Source organism: Chiloscyllium punctatum, chromosome 15 (assembly GCF_047496795.1).
Source record: "Chiloscyllium punctatum isolate Juve2018m chromosome 15, sChiPun1.3, whole genome shotgun sequence".
Lineage (NCBI taxonomy): Eukaryota > Metazoa > Chordata > Chondrichthyes > Orectolobiformes > Hemiscylliidae > Chiloscyllium > Chiloscyllium punctatum.
Genome location: NC_092753.1, coordinates 80,296,988 through 80,322,383, shown reverse-complemented (window position 1 = coordinate 80,322,383; position 25,396 = coordinate 80,296,988). Strand labels below are relative to the sequence as shown.

The 25,396-nt window shown below is 40.6% G+C and overlaps 1 protein-coding gene across 1 annotated transcript in view; it reads right to left on the bottom strand.

The window, feature by feature from the left end:
* Nucleotides 1–25,396, bottom strand: part of morc3a (MORC family CW-type zinc finger 3a) — a 66,513-nt gene that overhangs the window by 14,735 nt on the left and 26,382 nt on the right. Inside the window, exons 12-17 of the mRNA XM_072585621.1 lie at nucleotides 24,007–24,081; nucleotides 15,709–15,763; nucleotides 11,738–11,809; nucleotides 10,547–10,645; nucleotides 8,341–8,558; nucleotides 1,004–1,892 (exon numbers count right to left, since the gene is read on the bottom strand). Coding sequence (XP_072441722.1) covers nucleotides 1,004–1,892; nucleotides 8,341–8,558; nucleotides 10,547–10,645; nucleotides 11,738–11,809; nucleotides 15,709–15,763; nucleotides 24,007–24,081 — 1,408 coding nt within the window. The remainder of the gene's footprint in view (nucleotides 1–1,003; nucleotides 1,893–8,340; nucleotides 8,559–10,546; nucleotides 10,646–11,737; nucleotides 11,810–15,708; nucleotides 15,764–24,006; nucleotides 24,082–25,396) is intronic.

Genomic DNA, 25,396 nt, shown 5'->3' with positions numbered 1-25,396 from the left:
CAAAGCACCCACAGTTCCGGTATCAGGTATCAACTTTATGAATGTGCATTACTTATTGACTCAAATGGAATGGATTTAGCTGCTAGAACTGTCAGCCTGAATACTAACTGATGCAGCAGAATTAAATGTCATTTCAACCAAAGTCAGTACTACGGAGTACAAAATGGGATTCCCAGATAAATGGTGGTGCTGAGTACGTGTCCTTTGGACTGATATTCAAGAATGAACCATTTTTAGGACACTCAAGAAATTGAGTCTAAAAGAGGAGGACTGTGCAAAAACCAAGGCGAAGAACAGGTACAAGCTTGTGGATGAACAAACTTGATTCATCAAATCTCTTAGCATGTCACATGTTTAATTCTAAAATCGCAAGGAAAATAAAACTGCTGTAACCCATTCTGCAATCAATTCTTTTTCAGCTTAAAACATTAAAAGATGGGTTTGTTAAAACACATTCTGCACACACTAGACAGAAAAGGATACCTGCCCTGAGAACATTGTGGTTGCTGTGCTAGAGACTTTTGCTTCAAATTGTTATTGACCCTCACTATGCTGTTCCAGTACAGCTACAATATTGGCACCTACCTGGCAGTGTGGAAAATTGCCAGGTACATCCCACTAACTAGAAGCGGGATAAATCCAGCTTGGTCAATTACTGCACCAATCAACTCTAAGTTGAGAGGTGATGAAAGATGTCAATGTTGCTATCAAATGACAATTAATTACCAACAACTACTTATTAATGCTCAGGTTGGTTCAACCAGGACCACATAGCTCCAACTGTTACCACAGCACAGTGAGAACAAAAGGATGGAATTCCAGCAATGAGAGGAGAGCGACTGCCCTAAACATCAAGACATATTTGACTGAGGATGACATCAAGGAACCTCAATAAACTGAAGGCAGTGGGAACCAAGGTGAAATTTTCCACTAGCTAATACCTGGCACATTCATGTCAAAATTTGAAAACCTATTTGCCCATTTGTATATTTTAGTTACTTACTTCTTCTTTATGCTGATCTCGTTCAGACTTGCAGCTTTCTAATTGTCGAAACATACTGTCCAGCTGCAGAATTAGCTCATCTTCCTCCTTTTTTACCAAATTATCATTTTCTTTCAGATTACAAGTGAAACATTCAAACTTTAAATTCTCCAGTGTCTGGCACTGTGTCTTTAACTTTTCCATTTCCTTTAGTGCCAGTTCATATTGGGTTGCCTTTTCCTCATTACTAAGTTTGTAGAAGTCATTCATACTCTCTGTATGGACCCCAATGACAAATTCAGACTGTGTCCACTCATGGCAGCACTCCTTTTTGATAGGGCACTCACTTTTTTCCAAAAGCTTTCTTTGAATATTTTCCAGTTCTTTTTCCATCAGTTCACACTTTGCTTTGTAGTGATCCCTCTCGTCAGTCATGGCTTTCAGAAAATCATTTTGCATGTTTCCTTTTTCTCTGGTTTGAGCTATGCTTTCCATGTCATTTGCCAAACACTTAAGGTTGTCATCTTGAGGCTGTTGAATTTCTTCTTTCCGATGACTGGCGTCACTGGACAGGTTCGGCTTTTCAGAACCACTGCCCTCCTCCTTGACCGAAATTGGGGAGTTCTCAGTCTGTGTACCTTTAACTTGTTCTTCAGAGTTATTGGGCAGTACATCATTGACGCAGTCAGTCGTATCTGTACTTACTCTGTGCTCATGTTTTACTTTTGACAAGTCAAAAGTTAAACTCGGCCTTGGTGTACTTTTCTCATCAATAATAATGACATCGTCATCAAATGTCGTATCATTAACAGTTTCCCCATTTACAGGGCTGTCAAAAGATTTTCCTTCATCTAATTTTGGTTGCTTTGGATTTGGACTTGCTCCTGCATAGTTAAGTGGTCGTTTAAGACTAGAAGAAGAAGTAGCAAAATGTTAGCATTAGCGTGCAGAGCAATTGGAGGACTGTGTTATGTAATTATTCAGCTAAGTAGTTTTTAATTCTCCAATATTTGTAAGATATAAATACTTGATTCAAATGAGAAATTTCTCATTTTCAAAAGTATCTTGAACTTCTAATCTTAAAATCCCTTCAGATTTATTACAAACTCCCTCTCCTGCAGATGCTTGGGTACTGTTCCACAACTACTTTTAAGTACGAGTGTTTAGACAGCTAGTTTTTCTTGGATACTCAACAATATTCAATTCTACTGCGACTAACAAATTTTCAGCAGTGTTCACTGGCCAGCAATTTGAAAACCTGATTGCTGTAGGGAAAAAAACATGCATTTGTAAGCATTTGTGACAAAGAGGATGTTCTAAAGCACTTTGAAGCCAATGAAATACTTTTAAAGCACAGTCACAAGAAACATAGTTACCTTGCACACAGCAAATACTCTGAAGAATGTCAATGTGAAAATGGTCAGTTAATGTGTTTTTGATTGAGAATATTGGCCAACACACCAGGAAGAACTCACCCTGGTTTCCTTCAAAGCAGTGCCACGAGTACTTTTACAACAACCCGAGGACAGACTGAACCTCAGTGTAACCTCACCTATAAAGACCTCTCCAACACTGTAGCACTCCCTCAACACTGCACTAGCATGGCGGCTATGCTTTTTGTGCTCAAGTCCTGGAATAGGCTTGAACTCAATCTTACAGCTCAATGGCAACATCTAAAAACTCAGCCATGGGTGACAAACAGAATTCTGGAGAAACTCAGCAGGTCTGACGGAACTTGTGGAGAGAGAAACAGAATTAACGTTTTGAGTCTGTTATGACTTTTTCAGAACTGAAGAACTCGTCATGAACTCCTATCAGCTCTGAAGAGTGATTCTGTACTCGAAACTTTAATTCTGTTCCTCTCACCATAGATGCTACCCGACCTGCTGAGTTTCTCCAGCATTCTCGTTTGTCTCAGATTTTCAATATCCACAGTATTTTGCTTTAGTTTGAATCGCAGGTAAGACAGCAGTCATGAACAGAAGAGGGACTGAATTCTGGACTCTGATTCTTTATTCACTAAATCACTAGGAAGCACAAATTGAAATTTCTACAACTGATAATGAAATTATCTCAAATTATTGTTATTTGCTTAAAGAAGTAATCAAGCTTAAAAAGATCCAAGTTAAACCCAAAGTTTGTGGTGAAACATTAAATAAAACATAAATTTACTAACAGTTTAATGAAGTGAAGATCTATCCCAAGCAATGCAGTTTACTGAGCCTACAACCATCAGTGAAGTCATATTCAGATAAACATTTCCTCCAGGGCATTATTGACAATACTGGTGCTGTTTCCCTCTCTCATCCCAAATTGGAAAAAAATTATCAATTTTTTGGTGACCAGCTCTCACCTTCACCTGGTCCATCTCTGACTCTTCCCTCCCACTTTTCCTTGACATCTGCTTCCATTTCTGGGGATAGGCTGGCCATCCACTACAAACCCACCGACTTCCACAGCTATTTAGATGGTACATTCTCTCAGCCTGTTTCATGTAAAGATTCCATCCTGTTCTCCTAGCTTCGCTCTCTTCACATCATATCTGTTCTGATAATGCCACCTTCATAAGGTAGACAAGCAAGAGGCTGAAAGAACACAGCAAGCCAAGCAGCATTAGGAGGTGGACAAGTCAACATTTTGGGTATAACACTTTTTCAGGACCTGGGGTGGGTGTAAGAGGAGCTGCTGATTAAGGGGTGGGGGTACAAGGTGGTGAGGTGGGGATAGGTGAACACAGGTAGTGGTTATGTTGAACAGTCCCTTTTCAGTGCCTACACAGGCACAGTGCCCCAATTCTTCTGCCATTACTGGACACCAATGACTACATGGTGCAGCTTCCTGCACCCAGGCTGAAGTACAGCAGTTCATCAACTTCACCCACAACTTCCACCCCGCCCTCAAATTAAATTGGTCCATCTTGGACACTTCCCTCCCCTTCCTTGACCTCACCATTTCCACCTCCAGCGACAGTCTCCAGACAGACATTTACTACAAACCACGAGTCTCACAACTATCTGGACTACACCTCATCCCACCCAGTATCCTAAAAGAACTTCATCCCATTCTCCCAATTCATTTGCCACATCTGCTCGGACGAGGAGACATTCCACTTTCCCAAACATTCCAGATATTCACCTATTTTGAACAACATGCTTCCCCGCCTCTATCATTCAGAGGGCTCTGCACCACACCACTTCCATTCCCCACTCCATTGCTTGAACACCCTTGCCTCTAAATGCAATAAAAACAGAGTCACCATTATCCTCACCTACCAGTCTCCACATCCAACACATCATCCTTAAACACTTCTGCCAACTCCAACCAGACCACACGACCAAGAACATCTTCCCCTTCTGACCCCTCTCTGCGTTACGCAAGGACTGCTCCTTTTATCAATTCTTCGTTTGCACCACTCTCCCCACCAACTACCCTGAACTCAAGGAACCTTTCCTTGCAACCAGAAAACATGCAAAACCTGCAGACACACCACACCTCCCCACATCCCCATCAAGGGCCCCAAACAGTCCTTCCAGGTGAGACAGAGGTTCACCTGTCTCTCTTTCAACCTAGTTGACTGCATCAGGTGCTCCTGATTGGTATCTCCAATGGAGAGAAGACCACAACGTAAACTAAGGTAACGTTTTGCTGAGTATCTGAGCTGGGCCCAGAGGGGCTGACCTGATTTTCCAGTTACACCCATTTTAAATCCCATTCCTACTCCCTTTCCGACGTGACCATCCTTGGCATGCTCCATTGCCACAATGAACCAAACTGCAAATTGGAGGAACACCATCTCATATTTCACTTGGAAAGCCTACAGCCTAGAGGACCCAACATTGAGTTCTCCAATTTCAAATAATCTCCCTTCCCACTCCCCGACTCCCTCACCCAGCAGCAACCCCCTGAAGAAACCCGACCCCAGTTTCAAGATACGAATGAGGCTGCCCTCAAAGAGTCAAATCAATCTATTTTTACTAAAATATTTGAAACTATAAAAGCTCTGCCCAGCTTCATGAGACAGCCTTGTTTTTACTCGCTATTTAAAACTCTTGCAACAATTTGCATTGGTGGCATGACCGGTAAGCTTATATATCTGTAGGTGTAAAGAGATGACAATACAATTAGGGACGGAAAGAGGAAGAGTACTGCAAAATTGGCAGGGAGAGTGGTGGGACAAAGAAAGGGAAGAGACTGCAGAGGAGTACAGAAAAGGAATAGAATGACGAGGGGGAAAGAGTGAGTGGGGTTGGAGAAAGAACACAAAGGAGCAACGGGGGAACATGGACAGAACGAAAATCCACAATGCAGTGTTAACATGTACATTCTTATTACTGATAACAAGTTCTATTTGTTTTTCTTTCAAGCTTTTTTTTAATTCTGCAGAATTTTAATTTTTGAGCAAAGAAATGATAAAAATGATTAAACAACCAAGTAGTCTTGATTGCAAGCAATCCATCCACGAGGCGACTAATCTTTAATTACGCAGACATGGTGCACTTCCCTGCTACTGTCCGACTGGCTGAAGTACTGAACATCTGTGAGGGTCCATACATATATAAATACAAGGAAAGTTTCGAGTTTTGGATGAATCAGAGTGCTCATTCAGTCAGAACTTAATTGTTGGTTAAAGGAAATTCATTTTCATTAAATCTAATGCATGTTATTTTGGAATGGACCCTGTCTTGGGACAGAAGCTGAACTGAAAAGGATGTTGAGCCCACACAGATTAGCAGAGCACTTGCAATGTATAAAGTGCAAAGACATGACCAGGTATGAAATCCTGCTCACGAGGTGACTGGAACGAGCAGCAGTCATTGGCTCAACATTGCTATGGCATAGAAGGAAGCCACTGAGCAACAGTTTTCAGTTCAGTATCACTAAGGAGTGAGAACTGCACTTGTTAATTAATGCTAGGCTTCAGTCTGGTCAACCAGCGAGACATTTTCAGAAGACGTGATTGGGAAGCTAGACAGCAAATAGTCACTGAGGTATTCCAAGTTTGTTGCCTGACAGCTTTTTGCAGGTAGAAGCAGCAGGAAAGCCTCCAGACTAATCTGAGTTGCCATTGAATGGGAATCAGAAGGTAAAACTTTATGGGGAAGACATGAGATTCCTGGGAGGAATCAAAGGTTTGAAGGACTTTGTGACTTACTGTAATAACTAAAAAAAGAGAAAATGGACTGCTAAACCAGTTCATAAGATATGCCATAGTTGTGTCTGAGGTACAATTCATAGTTTATAGGCTTCCACAATCTTGCTGTTAATTCATGTTTTTTTTCCCAGCATGTTAAAGTATAAAACGAGATGGTAGTGTTTGGTTTGTTGACTCTTGTATAATGTTTCTTCTGTTGAAAATTACAGAATCCTGTGGCTTTATTCACAGCTAACTGAGATTTGTAGTTTTGTCCAAATTAACAAAAAAAACTGATCTCAATCAAAATCACTGACTGAAATATACAGTAGATTGGAGGGAGAATAAGAGGAAGAGGTGGCAAAACCAAAAGTAGTTTGAAGTCATAGATTTTAATAAAAGAGTATTCAAGTTGAAAGGTGGAGAGGCAGAAAGGTTAAGATAGAAACTCCGATGTCAGGCTTATATATCTGAAGGATCTGCTCAACAATGATGCCTGAAGTGATCCATAATAAGCTGGTGTTGGAGGTGCTCAGAAATCGAAGGGCTGGGGGAACATCCAGGATAGCAAGCAACATTGAACTGCAGGGTGAAAACCTTTTTTTTTAAAAAGAAGGGAGCCCAACGTAAGTCAACATGGAGACAGAGCATTGAGAGAGCAGGATTTCCCGCAGGTTAGCATGCAGACAGTAAAGATGTGGGTGATCTCATATTCATGGCAAGTGGATAAGGGCTGTCAGCCAATAGACTATTGGCTTTATCCAGACTTGATGTAACGAGAGAATATAGTCAATGCAGCCATATGATGATGATGGGATAATTCTTTATTTGGGGAAGATTTATTTAAAGATTTATTTTCATATACAGCAATATAAAACAGGAGTGTAATTCTAGTTCCAATGAAGTAAGGTTATGCAAACAATTTTGTTTTTGACTACACAATAGTAAAATTGTTTCTGGATTTAATCATTAGAGATTTCTACCTGAATGCTGTAGTTATATTGTTGCCAAATTGCAAGTGCCCCTGTCAAAACAACACTGACTCAGAATTTGCGAGAATAATAATGGCAAACTTGTAAAACACATGGTTAATACTTGCACAAAAAAGATAATTTTCAGAAATTCATATCCCTTTGTACCATCCCTTGCTCAGGTATGATGTGCGTCACCCCACTGTTTCACAAAAACAGTACCTTGCCATCAAGAATTGATGCCATAATTATGAATCAAACTCAGTGCAGACAGTTACAGACACTGTTTCAGTACAAGATCTTGACTAAGAGGACCTGGATGTGCATTTTTTGTTAATTAATTCAAGGGACATGGTCATCACTGATCACCCCCCCCCTTTTAACTGAGAAGACAGAGGAGATCTGCCTTCTTGATCTGCTGTAATCTACTTCCTGTAATTAGATCCACAATGCCATCTGGGAGCAAATTCCAAGATTTTGGCCCAGTGACACTGAAGGAATATATTTCCAAGTTAAGATGGTTACTGGCTTGGAGGGAAAATTGCAGGTAATGGTGTTCTCATGTATCTGCTGCCCTTGCCCTTCCAGATGGTAGCTATCATGGGTTTGTAAGGTGCTGACAAAAGAGACTTGGTGAATTTCTGCAGTGAATCTTGTTGATGGTACACACTGCAACTACTGAGCAAGGGAGTGAATGTTTCTGGATATGGTGCAAATCAAGCTGACTGGTTTGTCCTTGTTGAGCACTTTTGTATAGCACCCATCCAGAAAATTCAGAAGCATTCCATCATATCTCTGGCTTGTGCCTTGTAGGTGGCTGACAGGTACCTGGGAGTCAGGAGGTGGGTTAAAACTGTATCCAGAGTTTTATTTTGGCTAGTTCAGTTCAATTTCTGGTCAATGATAACCCCCAGGATATTGATAGTGGGATTCAGCAATGGAATATCCATGAGTGTCAAGGGATAATGGTTAGATTCTTTGTTCTGCCACTTGGCCAGATCATGCTGCATTTGGATATGGATTGCTTTGATATCTGAGGAGTTGTCAATGGTGTTCATTGACTTTGGAGTATTAGGAAAGGAACTACTGAAACTGGCAATCAACTGCTGCAGTTAGAATTTATAAAACTGTAGGAACAATTTACTGAAAACACATTTCTGATGCATATGTTCCCATACAAGCCTTTCTAAAATCAGAGAATCCCGACTAAAACCGAGTACTGAGATAATACGAACAACCTGCAAAATCTCACTAACCTTTGATAATTAGATGGTGTTTGTGGAGATAATAACGATTTGACTTCCACAATTTGAAGATCACTCACAGGAGAGGTTGAGGCAGCTGTTGCTGGGCAGGGTGATATGTTCAAAGTATTGTCTCCATTGACCACCCACTTAGTGAGATTCTGGGCACTTGAAGTTACTTCTGTGGTTTTATGAGGGCCTGTCTGTCTTGGCAATGTGGCCTGGAGGTTCTGTAATAGAAATCTGTATACTCTCACTATCATAAAATCTGAACTAAATGCCAGGCAACAATTAAGACTTAAACAAATATATTACACATTTAAATTAATAGGCAAAGAGAAGAACTTGAATAAGTTATTTGAATTCAAGGGTACCCCTTTAGGAATAGAAAAGATAAAGTTAAGCGAGGTGAAATTTGTCTAGTTCTTGAATTCCAGCACCACTTTGATAAACACAATCAGTTTAAAAGCGACAATGTGGAAAGCACCCTCCATTCCTTTATGTCTGAAAGTCAACAAGTTGACTCTGTAAAACAATTGAATGAGAACAGATTCAGAAACAGATTAGGTGCTCCAAGGAGAAGGCACTTTTCTAGCCTCCTCTGTCTTTCTTGAAGAAAAAAGCCCGAAAAATTTAAGCCCACTAGTTTCTGTCACACTGATCAGTGGAAATATTTTATCACTACTTAGCTTGTCACTTTCCTTTGTAACCATAAAAAGTACCAGCTTTTATTCATCTCAAATCTAATTTAAAAATCTCCTGTCGTCTTAAACCAACTTTTGGAATGCCTCGTGTTGTTCCTTAATTATCAATGAGATTGAATTTAGTATGCTTAGTAGCTCAGATTTGGTTGCCAGTTAAATTTTCCTTTTACATTGAGGAGAAAAGTAAAACCCACAATGCTGTCACCTTGTAGACAGGAAACAGCACACAGTAACTACATGATTAATTTGGGGCTCAGGAAAATTAACAGTAAAATTCTCAAGTGAAAGAAAAGTATTATGAATGCTGGAAATCTAAAATGGTACAATGCTGCAGAAACTGGGCAGGTGTGACAGCATCCGTTGAGAGAAACAGCATTAACATTTAGTGGTGTTTCAAAAGAATGCCACTTGGAGGTGGAGCAAGGAGTGCACAGGCACAAAAACTCAAGACACAGATGCCTTACAACTGGAGGTTTTGCTTTCATTTTGGAGAAGGTACAGGGAGGAGAGAAGATCCTTGGTGCTCTCAGCATGTGCCTACTCTCAAGATCAAATTCAGCTGAACCTCACTCTGTTACCCAACCAAACAGCCATACTACTACCTATTCTTCATCCCCACTCAGAAGGGCCACCTGCTGTACAAGTGTGATGGTATTATCAGAAATGGAATTTATTTACACAGGTTCATTCTGGCTGAGAAACCTTTGCCATTTTGATCACCATCTTTGCATTCATGCTGATCACTCTGTTAATGTTTTGAACGCAGATCTGAAGAGGGCTGGAAAAGTGATGGATTTTATGCTGTGAAAAAGTGCTTGAAGGAGCAAGTGGAACAGATGGTAAAAATGCACACAATAAAAGGCAATGAGCGCGCTAATGGTACTAGAGAAATGATATGGATGAATACTATGTATTAATGACTGAAAATAGATCAGCTCTCCTGACTAAACCGATACAAAACACAGCAGAATGGGCAGGAAAACTAAAACTAAAACAAAAACGCCTTGGGGGGGGGGAGGTGCGGAGAGCTATTGAAATGGAGGACAGAAGCCAAAATCTTCAACATTGTTACTGGTCATGCTAAGATCGTTGAAAGAAAATATTTCATCTGCTGTCACAGTCTCATGACTGCTGAAAAATAATCAGCAAGTTTGATATGAGATTATTTCGAGAATATCGACTGAACAATGTATAGCAGAAAGCAAGAGGCTTGACTCCAATAAAGCTGGAGTCAGCAGATCCTAGACATACTGCCAATAAGGCACCACCAATTTGCCTCGTTGATTCTGGGAATTACCCAGTGATCCTGTACTTTGTTGCTACTCAATGAATTCAGTTGGAAAGTGACATATGGCTGTGGGTTTCTTTTTACTGCAATGCTCCTTAAATGTATGGCACAAGAACAAATTTGAAGTTCATACCTGAACAACGTGTGGGGGAGACAACTGAGCTGGCCATAAAGCTGTAACCAAGAGCTAATACTTTATTGCATGTTAAATATTTAATAACAGTACCTTTGCCTGTAATGTCTTCTGCAATAATTCCTGCTCCTTTCGAAGAGCATCAGCTTCCTTCTCATATTTCTGTATGATGTTGTGTAGGTCTATATTACGCTGTGAATCAAACAGACAAATAGTCTCCTCATTTTTGGTCTCTGTATTTTAACTTGTTTCAGCTCCTTCCAATTCACTGTTGTTCACAATCTTTTCCTCTACTAACTTTAATAGTTTCATGGGTTCATTTTGATCACCTCATCAAGAATATCATCACGTCACATTTGCCAATATACACATCAACCAAAACACAAATCTAACTATGACCAAAGTTACTAAATTAAAGTCTTGACTGTAAACTAACAACTATGCGTTGCAAGGCAACTTGGTGATAAACAAAACACTTCACTTTGGAATTCCTGTTAGGTTACCTTCGTTTTTTAGAACAATTCACCCAAAGTCATCTAAAAACAACAGAAAAAAAATCTAGGAATCACATTTCTCCAAACCAAATTTGATTTTAAAATTATTGCATTAAAAATCGATCCTGCCGCTAAAACTGGTCATGGTCAGAGACTAAACCAGTGTGGCAAACCTCTTAATTGTACCCATCTGCAGCCCTTCAAATGGGGTTCAAAAACAAAATCATTTTACTTTTAAGTTAAGGACATTAATAGACACTGTTGCAAAACTTTTAAATATGTATAATTAATTTACTAATATTTACAATTTATGACCTCATGGCAAAAGGCACAGCAAGTTAACAGTGATTGCAATATAATTAAATTTCACATTCAGTTTGAGGAAAAGAACAGTGCATCTATGACCAGCGTTTTAAATTGAATAAAATAACTAAAAATGCTCTTGTTCGTGATGATTTCTCTTTGAAACTTGGACCATGTTTTCACTTAAGTATATCAAGGAATCATTTTTAATATGAGAATGAAAGATTTGCATTCTAAAACACCACACAATAGTGCTGGTTCATAGAAGATTTACAAATTCACAAATGTCCAAAATTAAAGATCAAATTCAATTCAGAAATTTTGCACAAGCAAGTGAAATGTGTGCCTGGATTGCTGATTGTAAACTCTACCCTTCTATTGTAAAGCTAGTCATATAAATAATGAACAATTCTTAAAAGTCTTTAAGAACATTCTACAAAGCATTCAGGGAGAATATCCCAAGAAGTCCTGCCCCTTAAAACATTACCCGTTGTTTCCTTCTCTCCTCCTGAAGTTCTTGTTCCTTACGTTTGAGCTGCTCTTCTAAGATCTTGCTCTTCTGTTGAGAGAGCAAGATGATCAGAATTCATCAATGAACTAAAGTCAATATTTCATTAATTTTGTGCTTGTCCAAATTCAGCTTTGCGATTATGACACTCTGACACAATGGCAATTAAAATTAAAAAAAATTCGGAGAACATCCAATCCAGACAAATTTCTTCAGTAGGACAAAACGACTCAGTTTGGAAACCAAGATTCCTGACTCATGCTAATAGTCATCTGAAGGAGGAGGAAAGAAATAATCAATTTCTACATTACCGGAAACAACCCTGGCCTACATACTAAAGTAAAACAAAGAATAAGGGTCCCTAAGCTCTCCCCAGTTTAGGGTAAACAAATAACTAGGGACACAATAGGACCCCATTAAGATTAACAAGGTTGTCTACATGTGGCACCGTAAGAAACGGGTGGGATACTAAATGAATATTTTGTGTAGGTATTTACTGCGGAGAAGGATATGGAAGCTCGAGAACGTGGAGAAATAAATGATGATAACTTGAAAAGTATTCATATGACAGAGACAGTGGTGGTGGATGTCTTAAAATGCATAAAGGTAGATCTACCCCTGGGACCTGATCAGGTATATTCCAGAGATTTGTGGGAAGGAAGGGAAATGATTGCTGGGATCTTTGTATCACAGCCATGGGGGAAGGTGCTGGAAAACTGGAGGGTGGTTAACATGGTGTCATTATTTAAGAAAGGTGGTAAGGTAAAGCCAAGGAACTATAGATCGGTGAGCCTGATGTTAGTGGTGAATAAGTTGTTGGAGGGGATTCTGAGGTACAGGATTTACACGTAATTGGAAAAGCAAGGACTGATTAGGAATTGTCAACTTGGCTTGAGAAATTATGCCTCACTAACTTAATTAAGTTTTTTTTGAAGAAGTGACAAAAAAAGATGCATGAAGGCATAACAGTGGACACAGTCTACATAAACACGGTGTTTGACAAGGTTCGGCATGGTAGACTGGCTAGTAAAGTTAGACAGCAATGAACTCCAGGGAGATCTAGCCATTTGGCTACAAAATTGGCTTGAAGGTAGGAAACAGAGGGTGGTGGTGGAGGGTTGTTTTTTGGACTGGATGCCTGTGACCAGCAATGTGCCACAAGGATCAGTATGTACTGCTTTTTCCCACTTATATAAATGGTTCGGATGTGAAGATATGAGAAATAGTTTGCACGTTTACAGATGACACCAAAATTGGTTGTGTAGTGAACAGTGAAAAAGGTCATCTCAGTACTAAGGGACCTTTATCAGATGTGCTGAGGGGTGGCAGATGGAGTTTAATTCAGATAAATGTGAGGTCACAGAGTCAGAGATGTACAGCACAGAAACAGACCATTCGGTACAACTCATCCATGCTGACCAGATATCCTAACCCAATCTAGTCACACCTGCCAGCAACATTTTTGTAAGGCAAATCAGTGCAGGACTCATATACTTAATGGTAAGGTCCTGGGATGTTTGTGCCGAATAAAGAGACCTTGGGGTGCAGGCTCAGTTTCTTGAAGGTGGAGTCACAGGTGAACAGGGTAAAGACGACGACATTTGGTACACTTACCTTTATTGATCATTGCATTGAGTATCCGAGTTGGGAGGTCACGTTGCAGCTGTACAGGTCACTGGTTCGACCACTTTTGGAATACTGCGTTCAGTTCTAGTCTCCCTGCTACAGATTTTAAACTTGAAAGGGTGCAGAAAAGATTTACAAGAGGGTTTGGGCTACAGAGAGAGGTTGAATAGACTGGGTCTATTTTCCCTGGACCAGCAGAGACTGAGGGGTAACCATATAGACATTTTTAAAATCATGAGGTACATGGATAGGGTGAATAGCCAAAGTCTTTTTTCCAGGGTAGGGGAGTCCAAAACTAGAAAGGCTATGTTTAAGGTGAGCAGGCAATGATGCAAAAGGGAGCTAAGGGGCAACTTTTTCCAAGCAGAGAGTGAAGTGATGCAGAGTGGTACAGCTCCAACATTTAAAAGGCATCTGGTTGGGTACACGAATAGAAAAAGGTTCAGAAGGATATGGACCAAATGCTGGCAAATGGGATTAGATTAATTTAGCATATCTGGTCAGCATGGACAAGTCAGAACGAAAGGTCTGTCTCTATGCTATACAACTCTATGCTTCCAAGAACTGCAGATGCTGGAGATAGAGTCACGCAGCATAAAACAGAGCCTTCAGTCCAATGTGTCCATGCTGGCCAAGTTCCCAAAACTAAACTTGCCTGCATTTGGCTCACACCCCTATAAACCTTTCATATTCGTGCACCTGTCCAAATGTCTTGTAAATGTTGTAACTGTACCTGCATCTACCACTTCTGGCAGTTCATTTCATTTATGAACCATCCTCTGTGGACAGAGGTTGCCACTCAGGTCCCTTTTACATCTTTCTCCTCTCACCTTAAGAAATATGCCTAAAACATTGTTGCTGGAAAAGCGCAGCAGGTCAGACAGTATCAAAGGAGCAGGAGAATCAATGTTTCGGGCATAAGCCCTTCTTCCTGAAGAAGGGCTTATGCCTGAAATGTCGATTCTCCTGCTGCTCTGGTGCTGCCTGACCTGCTGCGCTTTTCCAGCAACACATTTTTCAGCTCTGAGCTCCAGCATCTGCAGTCGTCACTTACTCCTTAAGAAATATGTCCCCTGGTTTTAAAATCCTAGGGAAAACACCTTTGCTATTCACCTTACCACTGCTCCTCATGAGTTCAGAAACCTCTATAAACTTCACGTCTCGGCCTCCTGTGCTTCAGTGAAAAAATCCCAACCTCTCCATCTAACACCAACTCTTCAGTCCCAGCAACATCATTCTAAATCTTTTCTGAACCTACTCCAATTAAATAATATCCTTTCTATAGGAGGGCGACAAGAACTGTACACAGTACTCCAAAAGTGTCCTGCACAATCTCAACATGACATCCAACTTCTATACTAAGCGGTCTGGGCAATGCAGGCAAACGTGCGAAATGCCTTAATTATCCTAGCTATCTGTCAGACAATTTGCAAAGAACTACACACCTGAATCCCCTAGGTATTTCTGTTATACATTATCCCAGGCATTGTGTATGTAAGACCTGCTCTTGTTCCTTTACCAAAATGCAATACCTCATATTTATTTAAATTAAACTACATCTGTCACTTCTAAGCCCATTGGCCCAATTGATCAAGATCCAGTTATAACTTTAGATAACCTTCTTCACGATTGCCTATAGCACCGATTTTGGTGTAATCTGCAAACTTACTAACTATGCCTCCTAAATGCTCATCCAAATCATTTATCTAAATGACAAACAAACAACAGTGAACTCAGCACTGACTCCTGCAGAATACTAAGACTCACAGGCCTCCACTCTGCAAAACAACCCTCTACCACCACTCTCTGTCTCTCACCGTCAAGCCAATTTTGTATTCAAGTGACCAGCTCTCTCTGAATTCCATGTGATCTAACTTTACTAAACAGTCTATCATGCAGAATCTTGTCAAAGGCTTTACTAAAGTCCACTGTAGACAATGTTTACCACTCTACCCTCTATTGCTTTGGTTACATCCTCAAAACTCAAACAAAAAAAAATCACTGGTGAAACTAGGCAGGTCTGGCAATATCTGTGGGGAGATAGCAGAGTTAATATTTTGAGACAAAGGAGATGCTTCGTCTGAACTAATCGCCAGACTCAAAACGATAACTCTGCTTTCTTTCCTCTGATACTGCCAAACCTATTGAGTTTCAAAAGGATTGCTATTTTTGTTTCTTGCATACAGACATTCCATAGTAGAAAGTGGAATTTTTTAGGCAGTCGAAATACATTACACCAGCAATTTTACATTAATTTTTTAACATTGGTTTTGACAAACAGAAATTAGGAGTTGATAAATTGGTGCTGTAATAAGTTAGCTTGCCTGTTTGTCTTGATCCATTAAACGCCGTCGGTTTTTCTCACGATTTCTTTGTTCTCTGGAATAACCCATAACAGGTTTTATTGATACAATGAAAACCTAGAAAACTAGCCTATTACCTGAAGATAAGCACAAATTGTGCAATTTAAAATCGTTCTAGCTCCCAAAAGAAACAGTTGTCATAAAACAGCTGCAACATTAGTTAGCTGATGTACTATTCTGTGGATTTTAACCAGGGAAATCTGTTGCTTTGACATGGAAATGGACCTTTTCTCAATGTCCCCCCTCACCTCTCTGGACATATTACCATTTGGTTCACATGATAGCTGCTCTCTGATACCTCATCCAATGGCAATTCTTCAAGGCCTGCCTGAATAACAAGTTTATGTAGACTAATCAACAGGGGGAAGCCATCACACAAAATTCAATTTTCTCCATACAGACAACTTCCAGCAGAGGTAACTAGACAGTAGGCAGGAATCTCAGAAGTTAGAAACTTCGCACAGAAAAATGTTATTTGGCCCACTGAGTCTGCTGCTTATGCCCGAAACATTGATTCTTAGTGAGTTTTGAGAAGATTTGTAGCTCGGGTTGAGGTTTTGAATGCAGGTTTGCGCGCTGAGCTAGAAGGTTCATTTCCAGACATTCCATCATCCTACTAGGTAACATCTTCAGTGGGCATCAGGCAAAGCACTGCTGATAATTCCTGCTTTCTATTTATATATTTGGGTTTTTTGGGGTAGGTGACATCACTTCCTGTGGTGGTGCAATTTCCTGTGAAGTTACTTCCTGTTCTTTTTCTCAGGGGATAGTAGTTGGGGTCGAACGTGTTTGTTGATAGGGCTCGGGTTGGAATGCCATGCATCTAGGAATTCTCGTGTGTGTAGGAATTCATCGATTCTCCTGCTCCACAAATGCTGCCTGACCTCCTGTGCTTTTCCAGCACCACACACTCAACCCCCATTCAGTCTGCTGTCACTCTCACTGATGATCAATTCTAATCTCACTTTACTGTTCTTTATGTATGTACTTATAAGGTTTGTGTAAAGATTTGTAGCTTGGATGTCAGTTTTTGTGGTTGTGGGTGTGTTCACCGAGCTGAGAAGTTGACTTGCTGGAAAGTTCATAGCCACAACCACGACAACCGGCATCCAAGCTATAAATCTTTTTACATACCTTGAACACCTACCGGCGAGAGATGTTAAGACAAGTAAGGAAATGGGAGTCCTGTGCCAACTGCTTAAGTGCTACCTTATGAACAACTCCAATTCCTACATGGATGTCGAAGGAATTAAATACTACCACAGATACAGTCAGACAAAACAGTCTCAGGATGGTCCAGGTTATGATTATGTATGTACACAACAGACCTCACAGGGACAGACAAGAAATTGCACACCAAAAAATTGTTAATTTCAAAAACAGCCAACCACGAGTGGACCACGATAACTGAACAGGCCATCAACATAAGACAGAACAGAATCACAAGACAAAATGACTAAGATGACCAACAGCAGAGAAGATAACACAACAGACACCTGTCCAGCAAACAATTTACCGACACAGAAAAAGCTACACTAGCCAAGGGACTCAACTACAACCACAGGGACGCAAAAACAACAGACTTCCTAGCTGCACTAGAATGTACGCTCAGAACTAAACAGACTAACCAAAGAGACACAGCAAACAGTCAAGACAAACTATTGTACCCTTACTAACGAAGAAAAGACAAACAAACAACCTCAACACCAAAGACAGAAATGCCCTAAAGACACTCAAAAATGACAAGAACATAATTATAGCACCAGTGGACAAGGGCAGAATGATGGTTATGATTAGATTCCCTACAGTGTGAACACAGGCTCTTCAGCCCAAGTAGTCCACACCGACCCTCCAAAGAGTAACCGAACCAGACCCTTTTCCTGCTGACTAATGCACCTAACACGATGGGCAATTTAGCATGGCCAATGCACCTGACTTGCACCGCTTTGGACTGTGGGAGAAAACCCACGCAGACACAGGGAGAGGATGTATAAACTCCATACAGACAGTCGCCCGAGTCTGAAATCGAACCTGGGTCCCTGGTGCCATGAGGTTGCAGTGCTAACCAATGAGCCACCATGCTGGGTTTTTTTAATTATCAAGGCGAAGGTCAAATATATTCAGAAAACAGGGAAACTACTTACAGATACCAACACCTACCTACAAGGAGAGTATAGACCACGGCACAGCGAATGAAAAGAATAAACATACTACAGAACCTTCAAAAGAAAAATACAGACTAATAACCAGGATTAAGGATGAAACCAGAAAGCAACAATACCAAGACTTTACAGATTACCTGAAGTACACAAACCAGACAGACCAGTTAGACTCATTGTGGTACTCCCAGGAACGCCATTGCAGAACTCGGACAAAAACTGATATCTTATTACCAGATCCAAACACTCCATACAATTATCACACGAATTCCTGGACAACATCAGGAATATAAACATAGACAAGGGCGAAGCAATGGTGTCATTTGATGTAATAGCACGGTTCACTTCAAATCGATAAAACTCTACCCAGAGAGACAATAGCCAACCTCCTGGACAAGCAGAACAGATAACACGATGGGAAGCCTATCAACAAGGACTGCATGCTCAAACTACTAGACCTGTGCATGACGACACACTTTACATTCAACAAACAAATACATGAACAGATCAGTGGAAGACCTATGGGCTCACCGATCTCTGGGTTAATACCACAAGCAGTGATGTAAAGAGTGGAACAAGAACCCTACAACAAATCCAACCCAAACTCTGGATGAGGTACACAGACGACACTTTTGTTATCATTAAGAGAACAGAAATTGAGAACACACTGGATTATCAACACCATACTCACAGGGATCAGATTTACGGGGGATAAGGAAACCAACATTCAACTCCCATTCCTAGATGTGATGGTACAAAGAACAGAGACCGTGAATGCACCAGTAAGTGTAAAGGAAAGTCACACACACCGACCACGTTCTGAATTACAACAGAAACCACCCAAACACACACAAGAGAAGCTGCATTAGGACCCTGTTCAAAAGGGCTCCAAAACAATGCAGCACTCCAAACCTGTGGTAAAGGGAAGAAGAACATAACCTCTACAGTCTTCATCAAGAATGGATATCCATGTAAATTCATCCGCAGATGCCTAACAGACAAGCATCGTGATGAGGACATCCCACAACCTATCTCACTAACCTATCTCACTTACCTTAGACAAAAACCATCTTGGAACTGACTGCCAGACTTCTCCGACCTCACAGGTTCATGCCAGCCCATAAACCAATGGCTATGCTCAGACAACAACTCACCAGGACAAAAGATCCTATGCCCATCATGTGCAAGACTAAAATTTACAGGATTCCATACAAAGACTATACAAATAGGGCAAACAGGCAGACAACTAGCAATCCATATCCACAAGCACCAATTAACCATTAAATGTCACCACCAGCTGCCCCTTGTAGTGATACACACAGATAACAAGGACCACAAATTTGACTGGGACAATGCATCAAAAGACAAGCTAAATTTAGGGCAACCAGAGAATTTCCAGATGCATGGCACTCAGCCACAGACTCCATCAATCAGCAAACTGACTTAGACCCAATGTACTGGCCACTACAATGAGCAAACGGAAAGCAGCAGAAACAGAATCAAATAAATTCCAGAAAATACAGTACAGGAGACTCCAAAGCACTGAAGATGTCAGCTAGACAGGGGACAAAATGTCTGCAAATCAACTTCCCAGCTCAGTGAACACAGCCACAACAATGTGTATATTTGTAGTATCTCAGCTTTGCATGCTTAACTTTGCATGTATTCTACATTCAAGGACTCCTTTATCGAAAACAATTTCTAATCCTTTCATGGCCTGAACAAAGAATTAAAACTACAGAATTACAAACAAAAAGGGGGAAAGAGACAGCCAGATGTTATTGTGTTTAGCTTGATCAACCCAAAACTCACAAAGACTTTGTTTCCTCACTATAATCTTATTTTTTTTTCCAAATACATTAAGGACAAAAAGGGTAACTAGGGAGAGAATAGGGCCCCTCAAAAGATCAGTAAGGCGGCCTTTGAATGGAGTCGCAGAAAATGGGGGAGATACTAAATGAGTATTTTGCATCAGTATTTTAGTGTGGAAAAGGACATGGAAGATATAGAATGTAGGGAAATAGATGGTGACACCTTGCAAAGTGTCCATATTACAGAGGAGGAAGTGCTGGATGTCTTGAATCATAAAGGTGGATAAATCCCCAGGACCTGATCAAGTGTACCAGAGAACTCTGTGGGAAACTAGGGAAGTGATTGCTGGGCCTTTTGCTGAGATATTTGTATCATTGATAGTCACAGGTGAGGTGCTGGAAGACTGGAGGTCGGCTAACGTGGTGGCACTGTTTAAGAAAGGTGGTAAGGGCAATCCAGGGAACTATAGACCCGTGAGCCTGATGTCAGTGGTGGGCAAGTTGTTGGACGGAATCCTGAGGGACATGAAGTACATGTATTTGGAAAGACAAGGACTAATTAGAGATTGTCAACATGGCTTTGTGCATGGGAAATCATGTCTCACAAGCTTGATTGAGACTTTTGAAGAAGTAACAAAGAGGATTGATGAGAGCAGAGCAGTAGATGTGATCTACATGGACTCCAGTAAGGCGTGTGACAAGATTCCCCATGGGAGACTGGTTAGCAAGGTTAGATCTCACGGAATACAGGAAGAACTCGCCATTTGGATACAGAACTGGCTCAAAGGTAGAAGACAGAGGGTTGTTTTTCAGACTGGAGGACTGTGAACAGTGGAGTGCCACAAGGATCAGTGCTCCAAGCACTACTTTTCATCATTTATATAAATGATTTGGATGTGAGCATAAGAGGTATAGTTAGTAAGTTTGCAGATTACACCAAAATTGGAGGTGTTGTGGACAGCAAAGGTTACTTTAGATTACAACAAGATCTTGATCAGATGGGCCAATGGGTGAGAAGTGGCAGATGGAGTTTAATTCAGATAAATGTGAGGTGCTACATTTTGGGAAAGCAAATCTTATACACTTAATGGTAAGGTCCTAGGGAGTGTTGCTGAACAAAGAGACCTTGAAGTGCAGGTTCATAGCTCCTTGAAAGTGGAGTCGCAGGTAGATAGGATAGTGAAGGCGGCGTTTGGTATGCTTTCCTTTATTGGTCAGAGTATTGAATACAGGAGTTGGGAGGTCATGTTGTGGCTGAACAGGACATTGGTGAGGCCACTGTTGAATATTGCGTGCAATTCTGGTCTCCTTCCTATCAGAAAGATGTTGTGAAACTTGAAAGAGTTCAGAAATGATTCACAAGGATGTTGCCAGGGTTGCAGGATTTGAGTTATAGGGAGAGGCTGAAAAGGCTGGGACTGTTTTCCTTGGAGCGTCAGAAGCTGATGGGTGTCCTCAGAGGTTTACAAAATTATGAGGGACATGGATATAGGATAAATAGACAAAGTCTTTTTCCCTGAGGTGGTGGGAGTCCAGAACTAGAGGGCGTAGGTTTAAGGTGAGAGGGGCAAGATATAAAAAGAGACCTATGGGGTAATTTTTTCATGCAGAGGGTGGTACATGTATGGAATGAGTTGCCAGAGGAAATGGTGGAGGCTAGTACAATTGCAACTTTTAAAATGCATTTGGATGGGCATATGATTAGGAAGGGTTTCGAAGGATATGGGCCAAGTGCCTGCAGATGGGACTAGATTGAGTTGGGATATCTGGTCACCATGAAACGGGTCTGTTTCCGTGCTGTACATCTCTATGACTCTAATCAAGTCGTTTCTAAAATATTTATCCAATCTTCCTTTAAAAAATGCAATGGTCTCATCTATTACCTGTGACAAAGTATTCTTAGCTTTTGTAAGTCAAGAAAAGTTGGTAGCAATGGTACTCGAGTGCGTTTTTCCATTCAATGCTCTCGAGATACCAATTAAGGAAACAAGGTGCCTCCTGCAACATTTTGTCGAGTGCAGACAGATGTGATGGGATCTATGGTGTCAGACTCATGGGTAGAATTGTACTGTACATTGTTCCTCATAAGCAGGCCATTCAGCCCATTAAGTCTGCTCCACCAATGAGATCATGACTGATCGGATAATCGCCAACTGCCTTTTCCCCATAACCCTCAATGGGGGGTTGATTAAAAATGATTAAAAATCTGCCCCTCATATTTAGTAAGCCAGCGTCAACAGCCCCTACAGTAAAGAATTCCATAGATTCACTACCGTTAGAGAAGAAATTCCTCTTAATCACTATCTTAAACATGCAACGCCTTCTCCTGAAATTATACCCTCTCGTCCTAGACTCTGCTGTAAGGGGAAACAACTTTTACACACGTACCCTGTCAAGTCCTCCAAGGACTTTGAATGTTTCAATTAGGTCACTTCTCATTCTTCCATATAGAGCTTTAATCTTCTCAACCTCTTTTCATAAGGCAGTCCCTCCAATACCTGGCATCAGGCGAATGAAGTTTCTCTGGAATGCCCTCAATGTCAATATATCTTTCCTTAGATAAGGGCTCCAAACTGTTCACAGTATTCAAGCTGTGATCTTACTAGTACCTTGTGCAGTTTTAATAAAACCTACTTACTTCAATATAGTAATTTTATTTTCCTCATTCAAGTCATTAATACATATGATCAGTAATTGGGGCCCGAGCGCTATTCCCCACAGAACATGACTAGGTTCATCCTGAAATTGACCCCGTACACTGTCTTTTGTTAATTAGCCAATCCTCTATCCATGCTAACATCCAACCTCCAAAACCATGGGCCCTTATCTTAGTAAGCGCAGTAGCGTACCAAATGGCTCCTGAAAATCCAAACGTGACAGATCCACTGCTTACCTGTTATTTAAGCTGCTTGCCACTTCTTCCAAAGAACACTAGTAAATTTGGCATTGTTATTTCCCCTGTATGAAGCTATGCTGATCCTGCTTGATCATGTGTGATTTCTAGATGCTCTGCTATTATTTTTGTTATCATTGACTCTAAAATTTTCCCAATAACAGACATTAAGCTAACTAGCCTAAGGTTACTTACTTTTTGTCTCCAAAAATCACTTTTACAAATATAAGAATCACACTGGCAGTTTTTGAATCATTTGGAACTTTTCCAGAAGATACGGATTTCTAGAAGATTATTACCAATCCACAATCTCTCTAGACATTTTCAATTGTGGAACAGGGTGTCACATTACACAACACAGGGACAAAATAGCAACACAAATACTAGCCATTCTTTCGCCAAGAGTGAACATCATTCTAAGCACTGTCTTGGTCTTTGTGAATAGGAAGGTCCGTGTTACTCATGATGTGTCCCATAATGGAACAATCCTGTATGTAAAGAAGTTTCTTTCAACAGTGTTTTCACGTTGGCCAGTGAAGTATCTTTTCACAGATTCAGGGCTGCAGGCTTCACTGGCTGGACTGGTATTTACTGGCCATCACCAAATCCCCTGGAGAAGATGATGGTGAGCGGCCTTTTTGAACCACTGCAGGCTATTCAGTGTGTACACCCACAGCCCTGTCAGGAAGAGTGTGTCAGGGTTTTGGCTCAACAATAATGAAGGAACACCAAAACAGCTCCGAGTCAGGAAATACGTCACTGCTGCGGAGTCAAAATTCCATGTGAATTTTCCCAAAGAAAATAATATTTCCTCTTTCACAGTGTTAAAACTCTTGAGGATTTTTTTTTAAAAAGCCATCGAATCATAGAATCCCTCCAGTGCAGAAAGAGGCCAATCAGCCCATTGGGTCTGCACCAACCTTCCAAAAACCATCCCACCCAGACCCACCCATTCCCACAACTCAGTAATCCAGTAGAAATAATCCAAACTACATAAATGTAAACACCAAATGACCAATTAGAAGGCAACTTGAACTTTTCTCCCCTTTTTTCCTGGGAACTACCATTCTCACTGGAGTACATGCTTTGTATCCTCTGTAGGTTACATCATTATGACTTCTAATCATCCACTTTACTGACAACACAAGCGAAAACATGGAAGCAGTGGGTGCACAGAAATACCACTGAACTCACTGACGCATAGTATAAGGGGGAAAGAAATTATACTTCATCTACCATCAAACCCACATTTGAAATATATTTTAAGTCCACGGTTTAAACAAATGCCGTTTTGTAGAAAAAATAAGCATGACACAACCTGAAGTTCATAACCTACAGCAGCATTTAACCAATTAGCTCAATAATGTAAAACATTTCATCAGTGAGAAAAACTTACATTTTTTTATAGGTTTTCTCATAACTGGGAGTAACATCAACATCATCTTCAGGTTCTTCTGGGACACTGCAGCTTCTAAACAAGAAAACAAATATGCAATCAAAACCAATTTGATAGATGAAAGCAGAAACTACCAACAACATAAAATCTTAGGAAGCAATTAATTAACATCTTGTGAGATCCTTCATGATGTCTGGTTCCATGTAAGCATTGTTCTATCTTTAGTTTTCAAATGTTGGATCACCACACATAGAACAGAAAACATTACAATGCAGAACAGGCCCTTCAGCCCTCATTGTTTGTAACCAATCTGAAAGCCCATCTAACCTACACTATTTCATTCTCGTTCATATACCTATCCAATGACCATTTAAATGCCCTTAAAGTTGGCGAGTCTACCACTGTTGCAGGCAGGGGATTCCATGTCCCTACTACTCTGAGTAAAGAAATGACCTGTGATATCTGTATTATATCACTCACTCAATTTAAAGCCACATCCCTTCATGCTAGCCATCATCAGCTGATGAAAAAAGCTCTCACTGTTCAACCTATCTAATCCTTTAATTTCCTTATATGTCACAATTAAGTCACCTCTCAACCTTCTTCTCGAACAAAAACAAAAAGTCTCAAGTGCCTCAGTTTTTCCTCAAAGGACCTTCCCTCCATACCAGGCAACATCCTAGTAAATCTCCTCTGCACCCTTTCCAAAACTTCCACATCCTTCCTATAATACAGTTACTAGAACTGTACACAATACTCCAAGTGTGGCTGCACCAGAGTTATGTACAGCTGCAGCATGATCTCATGGTTCCAAAACTCAATCCCTCTACAAATAAAAGCTAACACACCGTATGCCTTCTTAACAACCCTATCAACCTGGTTGGTAACCTTCAAGGATTTATGTACCTGGACACCGAGATCTTTCTGCTCATCTACACTATCAAGAATCCTACCATTAGCCCAGACTATACATTCCTGTTACTCCTTCCAAAGTGAATCATCTCACACTTTTCCGCATTAAACTCCATTTGCCATCTCTCAACCCAGCTCTGCAGCTTATCTATGTCTCTCTGTAATCTGCAACATTATTTGTCACTATCCACAACTCTACCAACCTTAGTGTCATCCGCAAATTTACTAATCCACCCTTTTATGCCCTTATCCAAATCATTTATAAAAATGACAAACAACAGTGGACCCAAAACAGATCCTTGCAGTACCCAACTAGTAACTGAACTCCAGGATGAATATTTCCCATCAACCACCACCCGTGTCTTCTTTCAGCTAGCCAATGTCTGATCCAAACCGCTAACTTACCCTCAATCCCATGCATCTGTATTTTGTACAATAGCCTCTCGTCAGGAACCTTATTGAACGCCTTACTGAAATC